Raw genomic sequence first — 25600 nt, forward strand, 5'->3', positions numbered from 1 at the left:
TGGAGCAATCCATTTTTGAGCTAGAGGACAAGTGCGCGTGCGCACGCGTGCACACGCGCGCGCGACCACACACACACACACACACACACACACATCCATCCCCCTAAGCCCCTACATGGTGTCAGCTAGATGTAAATGTTCGTCCAGTCAGTGCACTGTGGTGGCATGGCCACACAAGCGGGTGCACTCATTTGTGTGTGTTTTTCTGTGTAAGTTTATATTGTAGCTTGAAGAAAGATTACTCTACAAAAACTAGCAGGTCATCTTTCTTTTTTGTGTGCCTGTCAAGATTCAACACTTCTGCTTTTCAGGAGATGTCTGCTTTAATCCATGTACACATTCACCAGGATTTTCTAATAAATCTTTCAAAGTACGTCTATAAATTTTTTAAATATAAATTGCGATACAATTATTGAGCATTTGCGATTACACAAACACTAAATAAACACAGAAGAAATGTCTATTTCAAAGGCAGTGACAGTATGAAAGCACATACAAAATTTTACTGGCTTCGAGATGTTCAGGTTTCCTCACTAGCCAAATGAGAATGGAAGTGTTGGCAAAAATTGACTTTACAATGGTCAGGCAACAAATTCCTTGCGTACTTTCAATTGAGATCCAGCAGGAGGGAGGAAGAGGGTAATTCAATACTGAAATATTATCAACAGACGGAACTTAAAAGTTAGAAGTGGTACAGAGAGTAAATAGTGTTTGAAACAAGGGCAGCGCAGGGCATACTGGGAACAGAAGTGCAGCACGAGAAAAAAAATGGAAGATAGAGGAAAATAGTGTGGCTGTGATAACTCTGCCACACTGACTAATTTAATTTTCATTATCAGGCTGCATAAAGTGGGCAACAGTTATCCACACTGTACATTTCACTGCACGAGATCTGCCTCTTCTACAGCACAGAGGCTGCAGTTGAGCACTTGTCACAGATCCTGCAATCTGGATGGGATGATTGCAGCCGTTTTAGGAAAATGTTTGCCTTCATAACCCCTGTTCCTAACTACATAGAATAGGGTTATACACAAAACATTATTTCACTATATTTTCTAACTATAATGTTGATAGCAATTGACTACTAACCACCATAAGGAAAATGGCTACATGTGGCCAATCACATGCAATCATAACTAATATGTAATTGTGCACTGCAATGCAGCTATTCCATACATAGACCATGATGGTATCATACCTCCATGGATGCAATGTCTAACTCATGAAAGGTTTCTAAGGATTTGTTTTTGAAGATTTGACATTTTAATGGAGAGTATTACTTTGTGTTTTCAGATTGCATCTAATGCCATAATAAATAGTAAAAAAATGTATGCTGGACATTTTGCAATTCCGTGCAGCCATCCTAAATTATCAAATTTATTTAATCCACAGCAATAACAGTTCGACATGAAGTGAGGAAGGAGACTGCCTGTTTTAATGGACTTTCACATTAAATAAATTTCCCTTGTGCAGGCTGTCATGATATCCAGCTGGGTAAACAACAAATATGAGTTGTAATTGTCACCTCATGAGGTAGTCTGCCATGCAGGAAATATTAAATGTGACCGCCTAGTTGGCTGGTGAGGTATTACTGAAAAGCCAAGGGCAAAATCAATGAAAACAGAAAGTAAAACCAGAAATTGAAAAACATGAGAGTTTGAGTAAGAGGTAAACAAATGGCAGTAACACAAGTTTTTGCAGGCCAAAATGTGGAAACAATGACCATTAAAGATAATTAATGTAAGATGAACACATTTTAAAGACTGGAAATCATAAATAATCGCTTTCATCTCACAGACTGCTTAAACAATACAGAAATGTAACTACATAATCAGCCTGTTACTACAGATCGATAGTCGGCAAATCTGTAGCTGTTATTGAAAAAATTGTACTGCTACGTATTATATTTTTCACTTTATTGCAAGTAAAACGGTTAACTATGATGTTTTAATGAAAATATTCCACAGAAGAATGATTTTTTCTTTCTTTTTCCATTTTCCTTCATTTTCATTGCTGTATCTATCTTGTATCTGCATATATTTCTTCTTCTTACCTGCATGATTAATTTTAGCTAGTGCACAATTTAGATGCAGCTAGTGTCTACTGCATACACCTTTTAAAAGTTCCAAGGCAGATATAAGCAATGAGGGCTGCTTTCCAACAGTGTTTCTCTCTTATACTGGATTTAATTAAGGCACTAATCGAAGCTTAAAAATTAGCCACTACAAGTCGTGCACTGTCTCGGCTACAATGAATGACAAATTAAAAAAACATTATGAGGTACTAATAACCAGATTTTAGGAGCTTTAAATGAGAAGTTCTGGTATACACAATGATACTGTATGTTCTAGTGAAAACTGTTCCACATTTCCACCTTGCCTGTTTGATGTCAGAAGATGTCACTCCGCTTAGAGTTGCAATAGTGGGAATGCACATTGTTTCTTATTCACCTACACTAAGCATTTATAATGATTGTTTCAACTTAAAATTTCACCAAATGGGAAATCCATTCTGTATATGGGTGTCAGTGACAAAACAAACTCAAAACTATTGACATTCATCATAAAATTAAATGTTTATAGAATGTGTAATTAGTGAAGGTGTCATCTAGATAGCCTCGACAATGACATAATGACAACAGATGTCGCCATCCACCAGTAGTGGGTAATAAACAGGTACAGAAAGCTGACAAATATATCATGAAAATGTGTTCTATGATATCTCAACTGTCAATCAACCTTCAACAGACTTCTTGGAATCTTTCTCATGAGATCGTGAATGAATTGGTAGGGTATCATAGAGAGAGAGAGAGAGAGAGAGAGAGAGAGAGAGAGAGAGAGAGAGAGAGAGAGAGAGAGAGAAGGTTATGGCTATTGTAGTTTGAGATGCTTAAGCAAACCTGTTTTTGTATTTTATGGAACATTGAAGTACAGCCAGTTCCGAAACACTTCATGAGAAACGTAAAAAACTTCGGGGAACTATTCAAAACAAGTGACATGACTCTCAACCAACGGTATTATATTTTTGTATGACAGTGCTTGGTCACACTATGCTAAACAGACACAAGAATTGTTGTCGGTTGCAAATATTTCTAAACATCCTCCTTACAGTGCAGACATGACTCCAAATGTTTTCCACATTTTCATGAATATGAAAAAGTTGTTTGCCTCCCAAACCTTTGACTGCAATGACTGCAGCAGGATCTTATGGAGAGGGAATTTGACAACTCATAAAGATAGATGATAAATGCTTGAATTTGAATGGTGATCAGACAAACAAAGTAACAGGGAGGTGTCGTATCTAATTTTACACATGAATTTACCTTGCCAATTCCAGTATTTTATTTACAGCAAAACAGAGGTGAGTTTCCAACAGCCTTCATACAAAACATTCATTTCCTGATTTGAAAGAAATACCCACAAGTAGTTCATTCTACAAAATGATGTCCTGCAGAAGATAATTGTACACTGTTCACCAGCATATGTACACAACGAGAAAATATTTTAACAGAACATGTACTATTTTTATTTAAGTGTGATTGTACTGCAACAGTTCAAAATAATTAAAATTAAATTTGTAATTTACTGTTACAAAAATAACTTCAAAATTTTCATTATGTAAATCACAACTGTTAACAGCAAACTTCATTATATTTATGACATTAAATTTCAGGTCCTGCTACCATATTTCTAGTAAATTAATTGAATGGAAGGAAGGGAGCTCCAGGGGTGTTATGACCATAAAACCTGGATTACTGGCCAGTGGTTCATGTGGTATTAATTTGAAAAGCCTTCTTTGCATTATTCCTTGTCAAAGGATGTGGAAAACAACAAAGCAAGGGGTGTAGTCTAAGATACTTTGACAAACTGTGAAGCATTGTGGAGGTTCTTTAATGGTTTAAGCACACATGTCATGGTTTTCAGTAGGCTCAATAGCCTGACTGAATGGAGAAGCAACTATTAAGTGTTAAGATAGCATTTTTTATTATTAAGATGTTAGCTCTTTGTCACAAGCATTGTTTCTAGGACATAACTGTTTCTTCCAATGTGATAATCTTCCCAAACTGACTGAAGATGATCATAATCATGGTAACAAGACACAAACATATGACGGAAGTTGAAATAATTACTAAACGCAAAGTTTGCAGAAGAGGAGAGATGTCAAATAAACAGGTAATTTAAAATCTGACTGAAGTGGGTTCCAGCAATGCAACATGTTAGTGTACATAACTCTCATCTGTACAGATATGGCACATGTGAAAGAGCTCTTAAAAAGGTGGAAATAAATTGTGAATGTGATATTCCAACAACAAACTCTGGTACATAGTTCTGTTGTAGCTTTCCCATTTTCCTTGAATACCAAAGATAAAGAAATAATATAAGCCCAAAGGATGCAAACATCAGGTAATCAAAAGAAAGTATAGATGCCCAAAGCCTTGAGGACACACGGAGGATGAGAGGGTGAGAAATAGACAATTACACTGTCTAGTCAAATTAATGTGACCCCTCTGTCAAAAGCCTGAATAACCACCTTTTGCAGCACAGACTGCTACAAAACATGCAACAAGAGACTCAATGGGGTTCTGGAAGGTATCGACAAGTACGTGGAGCCATGCTGACTCCAGCTGTGCTGAGTTTCTCAGTTGAGGATCCATGGCACAAGCAGCCCGATGAAGTGGTACCACTGATTCTCAATTGGGTTTAAATCCCCAGAGTTTGGTAAACTCATCCCGGCACTCTTAGAACCAAGCACTTTAGCTGTATGCTGTGTGACATGTCACATTGTTTTGCTGGTAAATGCCACAGTGCCAAGGAGAAACAAATTGCATGTAGGCGTGGACATAGTGCCCACGGATAGATGCATAAATCTGTTGATCCATAGTGCCTTTCAGAATAACATCACCACCCTGGAAATTCCAAGAAAACACTCCCCAGACCATAACAGCCTGGACCCCTTCAAAGATTGTTGCAGGGCATTTGCATTCAGATGCTTCACACCACACACAGCACCAGCCATCAGTCTGATGGAGCATAACATGTGATTCATATGAAAAGACCACGTGCCACCATTCAGTGGATTTCCAGCCATGGTATTGGCATGCAAATTCCAGATTTGATTGGCGATGAACATCAGTCAGCACGGGTGCATGAACCAGATGCCTCCTGAGGAGGCCCATATGCAGCAACGTTTGCTGAACAGTTGTTGAGAAGACACTTTCGGTAGCCTGTTAGTTCATTTTCACAGTCAGTCAGAGTTTGTGGAGGTATGTGGCATTATACGTCCATGCACAGATCCTGTAATAAATAACAGGCCGCTGATTTGCATATGCAGTGATGGCGGCCGATAGCAACCCAGATATGTTACATAGGATTTACATCAGATGAATTTGGTCACGGAGACATAAAAGTAAGGTCACTATAATGCTCCCAAAACCAGTGTAGCACGTACATGGCTCTGAGCCATGTACAGTTATACTGCTGAAAGATGACATTACCATCAGGGAAGACACCAAGCATGAAGGGATGCACGTAGTTCACAGCTGTCAGCATGTCTTCGATCACTACCACAGGTCCCACACAAGCACAGGAGAATGTCTGTCATTGCATAATATTGCTCGCTGTCTGTGGCACACTGCATGTTTCGAGCTGCCATTCACCTCGATGATAGTATTTCTAGATGGTCATCAACCTACTGTAGCAAAAATGCATCTCACCCGAAGAGCCAGCACATTTCCATTGATTGATGGTTGAATCCCCATGGTCCTGTGCCCACTGGAATTGTAACTGACAATGTTGTTGGGTCAACATATGAACACCTAGGGTAGTCTGCTGCAGAGCGCCATGTTCAACAATATACAATGAACGGTGTGCTCTGAAACACTTGTGCTTGCACCAGCATTGTGCTCTTTTAGCAGAGATGCCACAGATTACCATGTTCTGTGAAGATTCATAGATATCCAACCATTTAGTGCCTAGATGTAGTTTTGCTTTCCTTCTACCTCATCCACAGATGCTCACGGCAGTGGCATGTGAATATTCGACCAGCTTTGCCAGTTTTGAGATACTCGTTTGCAGTATCTGCATAATAGTAATCTGTCCTTTGTCAAAAATGCTTATCTTAATGGATTTCCACATTTGTGGCCCACATCTTCGCTAGGGTGATACCCTGTCCGTGTCAGCTTCGCTTACATACTCCTATTACTACATCATGTGCCTGCAGTGCCACCAGGTATATCCAACGTTGCAGTGGGCAATAGTCATAATGTTCTGGCTTATCAGTGTTATTGCCCATACACATATCCACCTCTATCACTCACTCATGTCATCTATGACCCACTGTGCATCACAGTTGCCTGGGCACTGATTTTTGGTAGCACCATTTTGCCATGGACAGTTTACTTTAACCACAGCAGCACACAGTTTACAAACTTAGCCATCTCAGAAAAGCTTCCAACCTTGGCCTGAAAGAAAATGCTTCCAACCTTGGCCTGAAAGGAAATGATCCTGCCCTTTCTGATGTCAGATAAATTGATCTGTTTCGACATTATGACAACAACTGCACTGTTTACCTATCTCGCCAACATGCTTTATATACTCTCCACTGCTAGTACTGCCACCTGCTATCTGTGATTAGTTATTGCACATTGACGTCAAACACTGGCTGTGATTGCCCAGCAGTGGTCACAGTAATGTGACTGGAGAACGTATAATCCGCACACACATGGATGTCATCACACATTTTCTTGCACTGATGTACTGATTTTTTAACTCCTTGCCCAGCTATGGGACAGTGTTTACTTAATGAGTAAATAAACGAACATAAATGTAAATAAGATATTTGCAAGTGTGCTATGACATATGTAATTGTAATAATATGTGGAAACAAATAGCCTGATAAATCATCATCAGCACTTCTTGAAAGTGGAAGAAAAATCCAGAATGTCAGACCAGAAAAACTACAAAGTTTGCCTACAAATAAAATAATTTGTCACATTTGGAATGGTTTAAGCATCAATTGTAATAAAACTTGATGATATTTCAATTACAATGTAACTAATAGTCACATCAACAATATTGGGAAAAGTTTTTGTACGTCCATCTCCTGACTGGAGGTTTGAGACTTTGGCCATTCACTTCCATAATATAATGGAACCCCTACAGCCGTCCTTACAGGTAGTCTGTGAAAACCAGTTCACAGAGTTTGGCCACTGATGAATTGTGTATAGAATTGGAGTTGGCCCCCTCAGCATCTGTTAAGGCCTGAAGATGTGCACTGAAACTGGTGGCCATACAATAAGTAACATCATAAGGATGGCTGCAGGTGTTCCATTTTATCACATATTGGAAAAAGGATAGATTGCTACTTACCATAAAGATGACCCCTTCAGCTCCAGACAGGCACAATTAAAAGAATGTTAAAAATAATAGCTTTTGGTCAAAACCTTTTTCAGCAAAGAAAGCCCATACAAACAAGCACACCTCATGAGCACATGACCATTACCACAGGCAACTCCAACTGGATTCCAGTTGGAGATGCCCAAGGTAGCGGTATGTGTGTAGGAGGTGTGTTTGCTTGTGTGAATGTGTGTGCATCTTCTTTCCTGAAGAAGACTTCGGCCGAAAGATATAATGTGTAACATTCTTTTCGTTCGGCCTGTCTGAAACTCAATAAGTCACATTTACGGTGAGTAGCAACCTATCCTTTTCCTAATATTGTGATATTCCAACCTGAGTTTCCATTATTTAATCATTATATAATTTAAAATGATTTCATGCAAAATGATGTATTTCACTTTGCACTAATGTGTGATCTGTGCATTTTACATAGTTGAAAATTATGTGCTACACTAGGAACTGAAGCTCGATCTCTGCTCCCTACTAGATGAGCTATCCAAGGGAGTTCCATGGATAGATATAGCTTCAGCTTTACAGGGACTCCTCTAAAATCTCTCTTCAATAACAGTGTACAGCAATTCATTTGTCAAATAAGTCCAGTCTTCCAGTACATCTCAACCACTTTTCTATGCTCAATGGAAGTTCTACTGAAACTGTAGACTATAATCCAAAAACAGAAGGTTTTGGTGAAGAACAAAATGAAATCTTGCAACTTGCAAGTAAGTGCTCTGCCTTACACTTAAAAACTGTGTCAGACAGAGCAACCACACAAAATCTCCTACTCTCAATGCTGTAAAATATTTCAAAAAGCATTAAGGGAACCTCAAAAAGGAACTGAAGTCTCAAAAACAGTGATACTGAAACCAGTATCACAACCCAAGGCTTCTTTCATTTCAGAAAGGTGACAGGATATTCATTCAAACTCACAGATTTGTTAAGTGAGAAACTGAAGGGAAATGTTTTCCTGAGTGTGCAGACTGACCTTACAAAACATTCTACATGATAGGGTTGAAGCTGCAAAACCCAGATATTGGAGTACAAAGAATTTCCCTGAAGATATTTACAAAACAAAAATATCTTTTATTCTTGACAGTCATATCTCATAAACTTCTAACTATATGCACTTTGAACTTGTATATGTGCTGAAATGTAGAGATAATGGATGCAACTGAAGTACCTGCAAAAAATATATACCTCATTCTAATATGAGGAAACACACACTACATTTTTATGTTACAATAATGTTTGACTTGCTGTACATTTGTGCTATCATACCACTCAGCAATAACAAAAATCATCACTTACATAATGTTCTCAAATATTGAAATCTTCAAGCTGATCTTGCCCAGATATTCCAAAATTCAAAAATTAAAATAAAAGAAGACAACTTCTTGGACACTTACAAGTTATTCCTATAAGGAGAAATATATGAAGGTAGAGGTAGCCGGTATGTTCCTTCACCCAGAACTTTAACTATTACTTCATCATCGGTCAGTTCAGCATAAGGCAACTTTCCAAACTCGCATATCTCCCAAAGAACAACACCCAAATTCCATACATTGGCATTTGGTGTAACCTGAAAAAAAAAAAAAGTCTGTTGAGCACACATACAAAGCAAGCTCAAATGTGACTAACAAGATTAAAATATCCTGTAATATTTCTGTTCAATGTACAAATGAAAATCTAGTTCTGAAATTGTGTACCTCTTTTGTTTCAATTGTAGTTTCTGTGCAGTGTAATGTCTCTGGAGCACACCATCGAATAGGAAGGGCTATGTCTCCAGCACAATAGTAATCGTCCTGTTGAACATAAGAACAATATACTACGCTGTTCCAATAAAAAGAGTACCATCTATACAAGAATACAGTATGTCTTGCCAGTTTATTGCAGGTAAGCCACTCACCTTGAAATTCTCAATGCTTGTGCCATAGTCACCAATTTTGACTGTCAAATCTGATGTGATGAGACAATTCCTGGCTGCTAGGTCCCTTAAAACAAAACAGAAAGGAGCTTTTACATAAATTCATGACTTAATTCATAGTTACTAATAGATAAAATAAGAGACACATAATGACAGTACTTAGCTAAGCTAATACTTAGCTTCAGATGATTCAATACTTAGTGCTGCTAATAAAATCATTTAACGTGTTGTTGTTGTTGTGGTCTTCAGTCCTGAAACTGGTTTGATGCAGCTCTCCATGCTACTCTATCCTGTGCAAGCTTCATCATCTCCCAGTACCTACTGCAACCTACATCCTTCTGAATCTGTTTAGTGTAGTTTTCTCTTGGTCTCTCTCTACGATTTTTACCCTCTACGCTGCCCTCCAATACTAAATTGGTGATCCCTTGATTCCTCAGAACATGTCCTACCAACCGATCCCTTCTTCTGGTCAAGTTGTGCCACAAACTTCTCTTCTCCCCAATCCGATTCAATACTTCCTCATTAGTTATGTGATCTACCCATCTAATCTTCAGCATTCTTCTGTAGCACCACATTTCGAAAGCTTCTATTCTCTTCTTGTCCAAACTATTTATCGTCCATGATTCACTTCCATACTTGGCTACACTCCATACAAATACATTCAGAAATGACTTCCTGACACTTAAATCTATACTCTATGTTAACAAACTTCTCTTCTTCAGAAACGCTTTCCTTGCCATTGCCAGTCCACATTTTATATCCTCTCTATTTCGACCATCATCAGTTATTTTGCTCCCCAAATAGCAAAACTCCTTTACTATTTTAAGTGTCTCACTTCCTAATCTAATTCCCTCAGCATCACCCAACTTTATTCGACTACATTCCATTATCCTCATTTTGCTTTTGTTGATGGTCATCTTATATCCTTCTTTCAAGACACTATCCATTCCGTTCAACTACTCTTCCAAGTCCTTTGCTGTCTCTGACAGAATTACGATGTCATCGGCGAACCTCAAAGTTTTTATTTCTTCTCCATGGACTTTAATACCAACTCCGAATTTTTCTTTTGTTGCCTTCACTGCATGCTCAATATACAGATTGAATAACATCGGGGATAGACTACAGCCCTGTCTCACTCCCTTCCCAACCACTGCTTCTCTTTCATGTCCCTCGACTCTTATAACTGCCATTTGGTTTCTGTACAAATTGTAACTAACCTTTCGCTCCCCGTATTTTACCCCTGCCACCTTCAGAATTTGAAAGAGAGTATTCCAGTCAACATTGTCAAAAGCTTTCTCTAAGTCTACAAATGCTAGAAACGTAGGTTTGCTCTTCCTTAATCTAGCTTCTAAGATAAGTCGTAGGGTCAGTATTGCCTCACGTGTTCCAACATTTCTACGGAATCCAAACTGATCTTCCCCGAGGTCAGCTTCTACTAGTTTTTCCATTCGTCTGTAAAGAACTCGCGTTAGTATTTTGCAGCTGTGACTTATTAAACTGATAGTTCGGTAATTTTCACATCTGTCAACACCTGCTTTCTTTGGGACTGGAATTATTATATTCTTCTTGAAGTCTGAGGGTATTTCGCCTGTCTCATACATCTTGCTCACCAGATGGTAGAGTTTTGTCAGGACTGGCTCTCCCAAGGCCGTCAGTAGTTCCAATGGAATGTTGTCTACTCCAGGGGCCTTGTTTCGACTCAGGTCTTTCAGTGCTCTGTCAAACTCTTCACGCAGTATCGTATCTCCCACTTCATCTTCATCTACATCCTCTTCCATTTCCATAATATTGTCCTGAAGTACATCGCCCTTGTATAGACCCTCTATATACTCCTTCCACGTTTCTGCTTTCTCTTCTTTGCTTAGAACTGGGTTTCCATCTGAGCTCTTGATGTTCATACAAGTGGTTCTCTTATCTCCATAGGTCTCTTTAATTTTCCTGTAGGCAGTATCTATCTTACCCCTAGTGAGATAAGCCCCTACATCCTTACATTTGTCCTCTAGCCATCCCTGCTTAGCCATTTTGCACTTCCTGTCGATGTCATTTTTGAGACGTTTGTATTCCTTTTTGCCTGCTTCATTTACTGCATTTTTATATTTTCTCCTTTCATCAATTAAATTCAATATTTCTTCTGTTACCCAAGGATTTCTACTAGCCCACGACTTTTTACCTACTTGATCCTCTGCTGCCTTCACTACTTCATGCCTCAAAGCTACCCATTCTTCTTCTATTGTATTTCTTTCCCCCATTTCTGTCAATTGCTCCCTTATGCTCTCCTTGAAACTCCGTACAACCTCTGGTTCTTTTAGTTTATCCAGGTCCCATCTCTTTAAATTCCCACCTTTTTGCAGTTTCTTCAGTTTTAATCTACAGGTCATAACCAACAGATTGTGGTCAGAGTCCACATCTGCCCCTGGAAATGTCTTACAATTTAAAACCTGGTTCCTAAATCTCTGTCGTACCATTATATAATCTATCTGAAACCTGTCAGTATCTCCAGGCTACTTCCATGTATACACCCTTCTTTTATGATTCTTGAACCAAGTGTTACCTATGATTAAGTTGTGCTCTGTGCAAAATTTTACCAGGCGGCTTCCTCTTTCATTTCTTTGCCCCATTCCATATTCACCTACTACGTTTCCATCTCTCCCTTTTCCTACTACCGAATTCCAGTCACCCATGACTATTAAATTTTCGTCACCCTTCACTATCTGAATAATTTCTTTTATTTGATCATACATTTCTTCAATTTCTTCGTCATCTGCAGAGGTAGTTGGCATATAAACTTGTACTACTGTAGTAGGTGTTGGCTTCATATCTATCTTGGCCACAATAATGCGTTCACTATGTTGTTTGTAGTAGCTTACCCGCATTCCTATTTTCCTATTCATTATTAATCCTACTCCTGCATTACCCCTATTTGATTTTGTGTTTATAACCATGTAGTCAACTGACCAGAAGTCTTGTTCCTCCTACCACTTAACGTACAATGTAGTAATCATAGTTTTTACAACTATTGTTCCTTGTTTAAGGAGAAAAGAGTGATCAATACTGAAAAGTTGGAAAAAGGAGGGGGGGAGGGGGGGGGGATACATCAGATAGAGATTCATCATAAGACATGTAAGATGTTAAGATGTCCAAACGATGTCAATCATGAGCTCTGGATACGTTGTTCAGTGTTAACAATAGTATGGAAAGGACTAATTAAAATGTCACAATCAACATTACAAGCATTTAGTACGGCTGAGGTTTCTGCCACAAAATCAATTTCATGGAAAACTGGAAGAAATGTGCAAAACTGAAAAAGAAACTTTTGTCTTACCTACGTTCACACAAAAGAGAAATATATTGGCTTCACGGGTGGTGACCTATGTCGAATGGCTTGCCAATTAGTGACAAGGAATGACGTATAACAACTGTTTAAGAAGGAAGATGCAGGAATAACCTGTTTGGATATATTTTTGCAATTTCATCGGAAATAGACAAGAATTATTTGCTTTTATGATAGGGATGAAACAGATGATTCTTCAATGTGTTCAGTTGTTGTCAAGGGAAAAATTCATGTATATTTGGAGTTAAAAATCACACAAGGGTTTGATACGATGGCTGTGTGATTGCTAGTAATTCATTTTTCTCTCCTGCAGTGTTTGAAACTAAATTAAGCCCACATGAATCCATCAGCTTGCGATTGTAGCATTGACACCATTTAATACAGTACATTAGCTACAAAGGGCTATTCAAATACATTGCTTTTTTTCTGAACACAGATTGCCCATATCCAGGATTCCAGTACAGCATGTTATTTCCCATACTTTTGGCTATGAAACCCTCTTTTTCAACATAATCTCTGTTCAATGCAATGGCCTTATGCCACCTTCCATGTGTGCATGGCACCACTCTATTGTGAACATTTTAGCCAGTGTCTTGCTGGATCAATAACCCCCCCTCCCCCCCCAATCATCCATGTACTGCTTCCCGCAGAGTGCATCGTTCATTGAGCCAAAGAGACAGAATTCAAAAGATGCAGAATCTGAGCTTTAGGGTGAATGAGGAAGAATAGTCCAATGATTCTGTGAGCTCATCTCAGGTGCACTGACTTACTTGTTCAAATGGTTCTGAGAACTATGGGACTTACCATCTGAGGTGATCAGTCCCCTAGAACTTAGAACTACTTAAGCCTAACTAACCTAAGGACATCACACACACTCATGCCCAAGGCAGGATCCGAACCTGCGACCATAGTGGTCGCGCGGTTCCAGACTGAAGCGCCTAGAACCACTCGGCCACAGTGGCTGGTGACTTGTTTGTGATTTTGCACTGTCATGGAGAAGAAATTTGTTTGCATTCATTGTGGTCATCTCTTCAGTATTACACCTGTGTGGGGCCAGCCAGCACATAGGACATCGGATAGGGTTGTGTGTCTTTGTTGTGGTGATGACAGATGCCTCACTCAATGACTCACCACACTTTTGTTCACTGCCAGGTCTCTGGAGACATTCTGCAAGTGCCTATGAATATCCATGATGCTCTGGTTTTCTACCAAAAGAATCTCAATGACGGCTCTCTGCTTGGAACACACCTCTATTATAGATGCCATTTTGAAGTCTACGTATATTGCCGCCATCTATCAGAACTTCATGGAATTATAGAGGCAGAAGCAGGAATATTCCACAATGTCCCACAACAAATTCCATATTTTTCAACTGAAATTGGCTGAGAAAAATGTGTTGCTTTACTTTTTTAACACTGCTTGAAAATTTGTCTCAGAGTAATGTATTGTCTAAAAGTAGTGATTGGTAAGGTGCACACTGTCACACTTTTTCAATACAATATTTGTAAATCAAGTGCTTGAATGTTACAAATAATGAGAAGGTAAATGGTTTATTAAGAAGCTAAGATTTCATACTACCATGTGCGAAAAAAATCAGTTTTTTTAACCATAAACCTACTTCAAAATTGATTGAGAAACACTATCGAAAATTCTTTTGAAAACAAATGTGAAATGAAGATTAGCAATTTTCTTTGTCACACACAAAAATTAAAGCTTTTGATGAAAAAATAAGTTCGTAAAATGGCATAGTATAGTCTTGTATACCTTGTAGTGGTTTTACAGAGTGAAAATTGGAGAAGTGGATTTAGGCCATTTGAACATGGGATGCTTGAACAAGCATGAGGGAAGTCAAACACAATTGCTCCCTGTGAGCAAAGTGACTACACTGACATTTGCTAAACTTTCACTGTATTACATGCACCGATTAATTATTAATTTATTAAAGGTCATCTCCTATACACCATGAGTTGAGCTAGACAGGTTTATTTGCCAAAACTGGTTTTCAGGTTTATAACCCATCATCAGTGCTACAAACGTACATAATACGCCACTAGTGATGCGTTCTAAACCCAAAAAATGGTTTTGGCAAATAAACATTTCTAGTATAGCTGATGGTGTGTAGATGTCCTTTAATAAATAACACAAATTATTGAATTTCCGTTGTCTTTGTGAAGAAGTAATGTCAGCACTGTTGCTATCTCAGTCGTTATTTTGTCATTTGGAGATGGTGAGTGGAGCTGTGAACGCTAGAAAGTGGAGTGCCTAGTGGATAAGTTGGAACATTTGTGACATATTCCTCTGTCTAAGTTCAGTAGAGGGGTGACAACAGTAGAGGCAGCCAGAAACACTTGCACCATGTATGGGGATAATGTCACTAGACAGAGCATAGCAGGAAAATGGTTTTCTCGTTTAAAGGAGTATTGTTTTGCCATTAACGACTCTCCACATTCAGAAAGTACTTCGGGGGTTGATGAAGATAATTTAAATGCATTAATCCACAATGCCCCAATGTCAGAGTGCTCAAGAACTGGCAAAAGTGATGATCTATGATCATTCCATTGTGCAACATTTATGTGCAGTGAGGAATATTCAAAAATCAGGTATGCAGATATACACTCTAGCCTTAAATCACAAAAATTGGTGTGTGGCCATATGTACATCACTGCATGCTCAACGTCAATTGGCTCGTGAATAATACCGAACATTCCTATCACAAGAATTGGTGCCTTTATACTAATATAAGGAAAAGAAAGGAATGGATGAGCTCAAATAAAGCAGTAACAACCCATACAAAGACCTGTGTGCATCCACAAAATAATGTTCTGTGTCTGGTGGAACAGCAACTCTGTGGTCCAGTATGAAATGCTCCTTGAGGTGTAACCATCACTGCTGACATTTATTGTCAACAAGTGAGATGTCTTGCAGATGCAATCAAAGAACAATGACCAGGAGGACTGCAGAAAGTGATGCTACTCCACAATAATGCCTGCTCGCATTCTGGCAGACTCCTCCCTCTATCAAACAATCTTCAAGGATCTTCCCTTACATATGAAAATACACTTCAAATGAGGCTTGACGAGTTCTTTGCCTCAAAACCAGGCGACTTTTACAATTGCAGAATCAAAAAGTTACCCTAGCACTGGGAGATTGTTGTAAATAGTGAAGGAGAATATACTACTTACGACTTACGTCTCTGTTATGCATATCTGTTATGGTTATTAAACTTATGGAAAAACACTAAAAATGTATGCATCAATCTAACATGTAAAACAATTATGTAGTTTTTCTTTTCTAGCAGCCAATCTGAGGCTAATTCATGAATATCCTTTATAAAAAATATAGTCACCGAGATAATTTTTGTGTGAATGTAAAGGTGCGATTGATCTGTCTGAATACAAAAGAAGGAGAATCTGAAGTACAAATAAGTAGAACCAGAGAAAGAGAATTGATTAAGTGTAAAGCCTAAGGTAGCTGAAACATTACCTATTTTACCAACAAGTCACACACAAACACAGTTTCATACATATTGAGGCTGATTTGCAGAAAAATAATGAAAGCTACTTACGTATGTACAAATCCTTTTGAATGCATATGATGTAAACCAGCTGCAATATTGCAGGCCATTTTCAATGTCACACCTTGCTGATTAAGAACATCTGCTGTTGATGCATTCTGCATCAAAAATGTCTTCACATCTCCCTAAAATAAAATATCTTCCTACAGTGAAACAGATACAAAAAAACGTACTAGCATTGCACTTCACAGTTGCAAAAACTACCGCCTGTAATAGTAGTAACAAATTACAATGCAATCTTAAATAGTATTAAACAATGGAAAATCCAGGATGGAATGTAACAATGTAATGAAAAGGACAGTTGGTACTCACCATATAGTGGAGATGCTGAGACACATAAAAGTGCAACAAAAAGACTGTTGGAAAGTTAGCTTTCAGCTACGAAGGCCTTTGTCAAAAGTAGAGAACATTTGCACAAGCACATACTCATGCAAATGCAGCACACACACACACACACACACACACACACACACACACACAATCACAGTACTTGGTAGACTCAAACTCGTATCAGCGCACACTCCACTGCAGAGTGAAAATCTCCTTCTGGAAACATCCCTCAGGCTGTGGCTAAGCCACGTCTCCGCAGTATCCTTTCTTTCAGGAGTGCTAGTTCTGCAAGGTTCGCAGGAGAGCTTCTGTACAGTTTGGAAGGTAGGAGACGAGATACTGGCAGAAGTAAAGCTGTGAGGGCCGGGCGTGAGTCGTGCTTCGGTAGCTCAGATGGTAGAGCACTTGCCTGCAAAAGGCATAGGTCCCCAGTTCGAGTCTCGGTCGGGCACACAGTTTTAATCCCCAGGAAGTTTCGTAACAGTTTGTTTGTGTAGAAGCAAATCGCTGGTCCGTCCCCTATCTACCATAGTTTCACGAGGAGTCCGCAGAAATCCATTCACTGTGCAGGTCCGCAGCTCAACATCCCCCAATGTCCATCTGCCGTGTGTTGCATCAACATTTACACATGAAAGCATACAAAATTCAGCTACTGCAAGCTCTTCGTGAAGGTGACAAACAACAATGTGTGGACTTCTAATAATTTCCGGGTATGCAGCCGGATCCCGTCGACATTCTGCCACGATATTTCGGCCCAGAGACGTCCGGCCATCATCAGGTGAGTACACAACTACTGAAGAGCCCAGGTGCAGTCGCGGTATTTATACCGATTCTCGCGCACGTGCTGACATGCGCGGCATAGCCGAGTTGTACGTGCTGCCCTCGGTGGTGAAAGTAAAAGATCATCTAGTCATTGAGTATCGAATGACGCTGTCTATTCCGCTGTGAATGTATAACTTTAATAACAGGATTCCAAGTTTTATCCAGTTGAAAGCCGTTGTCACGATTTATAAGATTATCGGCAAGATGTATTTCCACTGATTCCTTGATTACGGAATCCCAAAATCCGGAAACCGGAGCTAAAATTTTTGTTCCATTGTATTCCATTGAATGTCCCAATGAAATACAGTGCTCTGCTACTGCCGATTTTGACGGTTGCCGCAGACGGGTGTATCTTTCATGTTCTGTACATCGTTCATGGACAGTTCTTGTCGTCTGGCCAATATATGCAGAGCCACATTCACAGGGAATTTTGTAAACGCCTGCTTTCTTCAGTTGTAAATCGTCTTTAACGGATCCAACCAGGGCCCGGTTCTTTGCTGTTGGACGGAAGATAACCTTGATTTTATTCTTCTTCAGTAATCGGCCTATTTTCGACGACACATTCCCGGCGTATGGAAGAAACGCTGTTGATTTAAAGTCGTCATCAGCGTCCTCAGTGCGCTGCTTCTTGTTATGACAGTTGCGCATGGCCTTTCTTATTTGGCGTGAAGTGTAGCCATTCTCTTTAAAAACCTTCTCCAAGTGTTCTAATTCTGCGTGGAGGTTTTCATCGTCCGATATTACATGCGCTTGATGTATTAAGGTACTGAGAACGCCGGCTGTTTGTGCTGGGTGGTGGCAGCTTGACGCCTGGAGATACAGATCTGTGTGAGTCGGTTTCCTGTACATAGAATGTCCTAATGACCCATCATTTTTACGGCATACTAGCACGTCTAGAAATGGTAAAGTGCCATCTTTTTCAATCTCCATCGTGAATTTGATGTTCTCATGTAAAGAGTTTAAATGATGAAGGAATTTCTCCAGTTCCTGTCTGCCATGAGGCCATACAACAAAAGTATCATCTACATACCGCCAGAAGACCGTAGGCTTTAAGACAGCAGACTCAAGTGCTTTCTCCTCAAAGTCCTCCATAAAGAGATTAGCTACCACAGGGGACAAAGGGCTCCCCATGGCGACGCCGTCTGTTTGTTCAAAGAATTCGTCATTGAACAGAAAGTACGTTGAGGAGAGTATATGTTCAAACAAGGCCGTCATTTCTGCACTGAATAAGTTACCAATAAGGTGTAACGATTCCATTAAAGGCACTTTGGTAAATAGTGAGACCACATCAAAGCTGACTAATAAATCCGAACTGCTAAGCTTAACTTCCTTCAAGCGACTGACAAAATCCTCGGAATTACGTATATGGTGGCAACACTTACCCACATACGGCTTTAGTAGTGAGGCCAGATATTTTGCTGTAGAATAGGTGGCAGCACCAATATTACTCACTATTAATCGTAGTGGGGCACCATCATTGTGTATCTTGGGAAGACCGTAGAGTCTTGGTGGTACTGCATTGTGTGGTCTCAATCTCTTGATAATTTGTTCAGGTAGAGAACAGTCGTTCAAAAGGGTAGCAGTTTTCCTTGATATTCGACTTGTTGGGTCCTTTTCAATTCTGCGGTACGTGGAATCATTTAGCTGACAATATAGCTTCTCGTTGTAGGCTTCCCTTGTCAGAAGAACTGTGGCGTTACCCTTATCCGCAGGCAGTACGACTGTGCTAGTATCTTCTCTGAGGCTGCGGAGAGCAGCTCTTTCAGCTGGCGAGATGTTACTCCGTTGTGGCGCACATTTCAACAACGTTCGGCAAGATTCACGTCGAATTTCGTCTAATAGCTTCCTCAATGGAACTGATGAAATCCGTTAAAGGCAGTGAAACAGGAGTAGGGGCGAAGTTTAAACCTTTCGCAAGCACTGACATCGTCGCATCGTCAAACGATTTCTCCGTAAGGTTCACCACGGATCGTCCAGAGATAGCTTCTTGCGGCTTTCGTGTTACGAGTTGGCTAAACTTCGCACTTTGCCTGTTCGTACTGTTCCTGTGAGCCCAGTCTGCCTTGGCCCAAGATACACCGTCAATCCAGTCCCAGCTAAGGGAAGAACATCTTGCTGCAATCTTCAGATGTAAATAATATAAATTCCTGGCAACAGTGTCTAACTCACGACGCGTATAACGGATTCGTTCTCTTAATAAAGCCAGACTCGCCTTGCGTTTTATATTGTTGGTGGCCACACTATTAATAAAATGAACAACTCTGGCGAAAGTTGCAATCAAGTTATTGTTTCTACATTTCAGTAAAAAATTTAGTGAACACAGCAACCTGGCTCTTTTCTCGCGTAATTTATCCAGTACGTGGATATCCTGATTCATCTCCTCCCCGTAAAGGAATCGGTATAAATACCGCGACTGCACCTGGGCTCTTCAGTAGTTGTGTACTCACCTGATGATGGCCGGACGTCTCTGGGCCGAAATATCGTGGCAGAATGTCGACGGGATCCGGCTGCATACCCGGAAATTATTAGAAGAACAAATACGCCGGGAAAATTTCAGAAGTCACAACAATGTGTGGAGTTCTGTAATATTGTTCTTGGCGAGATGGAGGATGATAGTTTTCTTCCACACTTAGTGTTTAGTGACGAGGCAACACTCCATTTAAATAGAAAGGTGAACTGTCATAATGTGAGAATATGGGATAGGAACAACCACATGAAGTTGTACATCATGAAAGGGACTCTCCAAAATGTAATGTGTTGTGCAGTTTCGTGGAAAAAGGTGTATAGTCCATTTTTCTTTTCTGAGAACACTTTTACAGGAAGCATACATCTCAGTATGCTTGAGACATTCTCGCTTACACTTTCTCTCCTTCTCCCCTCTCCCCCCTCACTCTCCCCCTCCCCCCCCCCCCCCCCTCTCTCTCTCTCTCTCTCTCTCTCTCTCTCTCTCTCTCTCTCTCTCTCTGTCTGTTTGTTCAGTTGATTATGAATTCTTACACTGATAATCACATAAAACTACTGTCTTTCAAATCAGTTTCCACAATATATTTCTATATTGCAGACAAGTAGCTCAATTTTGTAAAATAGATTTTAACAGAAATTATGGCACATTCCTGTTCTAAAAATACAAAAACAAGTTATGGTAGAACACACATGAACCAGTCACATTAATGTAACCATCCAGCCGCCTTTTACAGTTTGAATGTGCAGGAAAAGAGCCAATGAGGTTCTAGAAGGTACTGACAGAGATGCGGAGCCATGCCGACTCCAGTGGCATGATCATTTATGCTAAATTTTATGGTTGAGGATCCATGGTGTGAGCAGCCAGATTCTCAACTGGGTTTAAAACTGGAGGGTTTAGTGGCCAGGGGACTATGGACAACTCCTCCTGGTGCTCTTCAAATTGCATACATACATTGCAAGCTGTGTTAGTATGTAGCATTGTTCTTATGGTAGATGCCATCATGCTGTGCTGAGGAAAAACAAACGTCATGTAGGGTGAAGATGTTGAGTCATACACAGGCACAACAATAAGGCTACTAAACACACAAGTTTTCAACCAGAAGGTCTCCTTCCAATATACGTATTTTGGAAGAAGACCTTCTGGCAGCAAGTTTATGTGTTTAGTAGTTGTTTTGTTGTACCTGTCTGCGACTCAAAATCTCTGCTATATGGTGAGTAGCAATCTATCCTTTTCATAATGCAATTATTATTCTTCCATCCTGGATTTTCCATTGTTTGAAACTCCATGCAGAGGTGGTCATGGTTGCCAAGGATAGCTACATACTTGTGTTAATCCTCTGCACCTTCCAGAATGATGAGATCACCCAGGGAATTCCAAGAAAACATTTCCCAGACCATAAGGCTCCCTCCTCTGGCCTGGACCTTTCCGGCAATTGTTTCAGGTCTGAATACACCAAAGACCATTTGTCGGATTGAGCATAACACATTATTCATATGAAAAGGCCACTTGTCGCCACTCTCAGTTGCTATCCAGTTGTGGTAATGGCACACAGATCCCAGTCTTCATCGCCAATGAACTTCAGTTAGCACGGTTGAATGAACCGGGTGCCTGCTGAAGAGTCCCATACATGGCAACATTTGCTGAACGGTCATTAAGGAAACACTGGCAGTAGCCCCTTAGTTCATATGGGTGGTGAGTTGCTCAAAAGTTGCACTATTATTCACCAGCACAAATATCTGCAGCCATCATTCACTCCTCTCATCTATAGCTTGTGGTGCATCACAGCCTCCTTGGGACCAGTTTTGGATAGTGCCATTTTGCCATGCACAGTTTACTTTAACCTAGGCAGCATGTGAGCAATTTACAAACTTAGTGATTTCAAAATGCTTCCATCCTTGGCCTGAAAGCCAGTGTCATGCCCTGTTGGATGTCAGATAAATTGCTCCATTTCTGCATTACGACAACAACTTCACTGTTTTCCGTGCCCTAACCCACTTTATATGGCCTGCACTGCTAGTGCTGCCACCTGCTGTCTGTGAATGGTTATTGCACAATGATGTTGAACACCGGTGGTGGTCACGTTAAAGTGACTGGACCATATGCACCAAGTTTTGGATAGGCATAATTCAGTGCTTCTGCTTTTTGGTGAGTGGTCTCCTTTAATCCAAACGTATTTACAAAAACACTTTTTACTAGACACAGTGAAAATGATGGTAAAGAACAGAAACTCCATCTACTACCAACATGTTAATCCAATGACACAATATATCAACTGCCTTAAGTAAAACTCCAGCCATCTTTATTGTTAACATACCATGTAGTCTTTCCATCTCTGCAATGAGGAACAAGTGATACTTAGGGGGATTAGTACTGAAAGCATTCCACACCATATGTCCACAGAAATTTCACTCTGAAACTCTAATTTAATGGACAGTGAAGCCAATCAGGCACTGTAAAATGAAAATGTTATGAACAATTTGGATAACTCGGGAGTGATAATCAAAGATTCACACGAGCATAATTTCCATGTGTTTCCTGCAGATGTGGACACTGTGTCACATCACAAACTCTACAAATATATTTCAGCTTTTACTCTACATTAACATTCTGTCAACTGATGTCTTCTCTGCCAACATATATTCAAAAGTATTAGAGAGATGCTGACAGCTGTTTGTACTAGGTATAGCTCATGGCTGTTTTCATATGTGACAGAACAAATAATTTTCACGTTATAACTTAAGGTGGAAGTACAATTCACTGAATGATCTGATCCGTGGTATTTTTAAGAGCCTCTTCTCCTTTTTCCTTTTGCTTTTACTTATATGCTCAGAAGTGGTATAGTTAAAAAATCTTACCCCTGGACTAGCTTCCAACAACAGCAGAAAAGGATCTTTCTCAAGACACCGCCCAAGCAACCTAAGAATATTTGGATGGTTTAGATCCCGATGATACCGTACTTCGTGTAGGAAGTACATTTGATCAGTTGGTGTAGCATCTTCACGTAAGATTTTCACCACTACCTTTGAATTCTTCTCACTATTTATTATATTTTGAGCCTCACCTTCCACAACCTGCAATGAACAAAAAAAATGTACATGAAAACTAAGACATCAAAAACAATAAAAATATGTTCTTACACATCATAGAAGAATTGTGTGACTAATAATAAATATATGTGAACTACATAGTATATCTACATATTTGTGTGAAAGCATTTGTTCTTCATAAACAACAACAAACTTTAAAAAAGCTTCCCGAATAAAATCTCATCCTAAGTTGTCATCCAGTTCTTACATCCAAAGCAAAAAGAGGTCAATACAGTGGGAATTCTGACATTGGCATAGTTTTTAAATTCTCCATTCAAATGATGTGTTCCAATCAGAGAGAATGCAACTTTAAGACATTCATGTTTTGAGCCCTCAGATCAAACACACTTTCATTTCAACTAACATGCAAAGACTATCGAGGGGTATGTATTTCTCTGGAATAGTCTCCTGTTTATTGTCTGCACATTTTGCAGTCTCATCTTCCATTCCTTTTTGAATAAGGATGATTTTTAAACCATGATATTCTGTAAACATCTAAATTAGTGTTTGCTGTACTGTCACATATTATTTACATAAAAGTTGGTTATAACAGCACCTGTCTATACACAAATATGTATAAACACAGATAAAAATGTCAACAAACATAAGTTTTGTACCAGATCTTTAAAAATGATCTTAATATCACTTTACTCAAAATATTCAGAGCTGCTTTAAAGTAATGGTGTTTATCTTAGTACTGTTAAACGGTTGAATATTATGAAATTTCTACTTACCCGACCAAACCACCCTCTACCCAATTCTCTAAGATACTTCAGCTGGTGTCTTGGAAAATTTGCATGGGGATCTTCTGAAACAAAATACATTATCATTTGAAGTAAAGCAAACTTTCAGTTATTTAACATAGTCTCAGATACACTATCCTAGAGAAAACAACACAAGTATCCTAAGGTGATATAAAAATTACAAAATATTTTTATGTGTAAAGAATGTATATCGATTGCTACATCACATGTAAAATACATCATACGGATGATATTTTTTGATCAGCATCTTCGTTTTAAAGCATCTATTTTTCTTTTATTAGACTGGTTCCTATTTACACAGAAGTGAAACATGGACAATACATGTTATATGAAGAGGACAGAACTTTTGAAATGTTTTGCTCCAGAAGAATGCTGAAGATGGGCAGTCAGATACTAATGAAATAGTATTGAATCAAGTCAGAGAAAAAAATTAATGGCACAACTTGACTACAAGAATGGGCACAATGCAACCTGAGGCATCAAGGAATAGTTAATTTGGTAGGGGAAGAGGGTTAACACTACAGGAAACAAAGGCTTACTATAGTTAGCAGAGTCAATTGGATGTAGGTTGCAACAGTTATGAAGAGACTTTCACAGGAGAGAACAGTGTGAAGAACTGCATCAAACCAGTCTTTTGAGAGAAGATCAAGATCACCATCACCACCACCACCACCAACAACAACAACAACACAGCTGGGAGTTTTCTTACATATCTATTTTGCCAGTCCTATAATGCAGGTCACACGCTACGAAATTTAGAAGTCACATCCTAGAAACAGTCATTGCAATCTGAATTGACAGGTCCTATCTGTAAACTTCTTTTCAAGCATTAATAGAAGGGGTTAACCAAAACTGAAATTGCCTTATTGACATGTTTAGCAATAGCATATTTTGCTACAAATTATGATCTGATCAGTAGTTGATGGAGAAAAATCAGCAGCAGGCCAATAACTTCCCAATTAAACATTCCTATGTCTCATTCTTGGAGATCGAACATCTCACTCCTGGTCACAGCCATAATACATGCACTTGCAGCACTGCGCAGCATATGAAATAAGTAACATGATACATCACTTTGTCAGTTCATGAGGAAATGTTTATTAGCACATCAGATGCAATTATCAACAGTGTTTCTCTTATAAACCAGTCTTAATAAGATGTCATGTTGCTTTGACCTGCAAAAAAGGATTAAAGTTATCACTATATCATCACAAAAACTCAAATGTCCTGTCGTAGCTTAACTGTATTTAGAAATATGCTGAAATTTGACCAATGAACTGGAAAACATGCCGCACAAATAGTTGATATCTCATTTCTAACTGATCCCTTGCTTCTTCTGCTGATAATCTGTTCAAAGACAAACTGGGATGCTAGGTTAAAGTGAACAAGTCCCAAGGCACACAAAAATACAACACTTCAAGATTCCATGGAAACAAGTGCAATTGATTAGCTTCAATTACATGTCACTATATCCATCCTCTTTCATCAAACTACCTCCGGCTAGCTAATGGCACCACAAGCTGACACAACATTGCTGCCTATTGACTGTGTGCACAATCACTGAAGATCAGTAACCACCTACCTGAAACACATAAAACTTTTAAACATCACCTCCACCCCACAGGGTCCACACCTCATCTCCTTCACCTGCTGCCACCTGACCTCCCAAACTGATGATGTCCGACAACTTCCAAAAATGTTCAAACATTTGGGCCTACCTGCCACTGAGACTCATGAGCAGTATGCATCACCTTCTGCCACTAAGACAACACCTCTGGGAAGTGCTGCTTCCCACCAGGATTTTTGACAAGTTTATTTCCAACAATTGCTGGAGAATATCTGCTGTACTGCAAAAGTCAGCAGCCCTTAAATCAGTGCAGTAGGCTACAACTATCAATCAAATTATTTTGTTAA

General features: G+C 39.4%; 1 protein-coding gene across 11 annotated transcripts in view; it reads right to left on the reverse strand.

The window, feature by feature from the left end:
* Window positions 1-25600, reverse strand: part of LOC126334745 (uncharacterized) — a 636264-nt gene that overhangs the window by 70183 nt on the left and 540481 nt on the right. For 8 of the 11 annotated variants that reach the window (XM_049997303.1, XM_049997294.1, XM_049997299.1 and 5 more), the window contains 6 exons: window positions 23657-23730; window positions 22692-22907; window positions 16212-16345; window positions 9298-9382; window positions 9098-9193; window positions 8798-8970 (listed from right to left, as the gene is read on the reverse strand). In XM_049997303.1, coding sequence (XP_049853260.1) covers window positions 8798-8970; window positions 9098-9193; window positions 9298-9382; window positions 16212-16345; window positions 22692-22907; window positions 23657-23730 — 778 coding nt within the window. The remainder of the gene's footprint in view (window positions 1-8797; window positions 8971-9097; window positions 9194-9297; window positions 9383-16211; window positions 16346-22691; window positions 22908-23656; window positions 23731-25600) is intronic. The other 3 variants (XM_049997304.1, XM_049997295.1, XM_049997301.1) reach the window with 1 other exon arrangement.

This window comes from Schistocerca gregaria, chromosome 2, assembly GCF_023897955.1.
Source record: "Schistocerca gregaria isolate iqSchGreg1 chromosome 2, iqSchGreg1.2, whole genome shotgun sequence".
Classification (NCBI taxonomy): domain Eukaryota; kingdom Metazoa; phylum Arthropoda; class Insecta; order Orthoptera; family Acrididae; genus Schistocerca; species Schistocerca gregaria.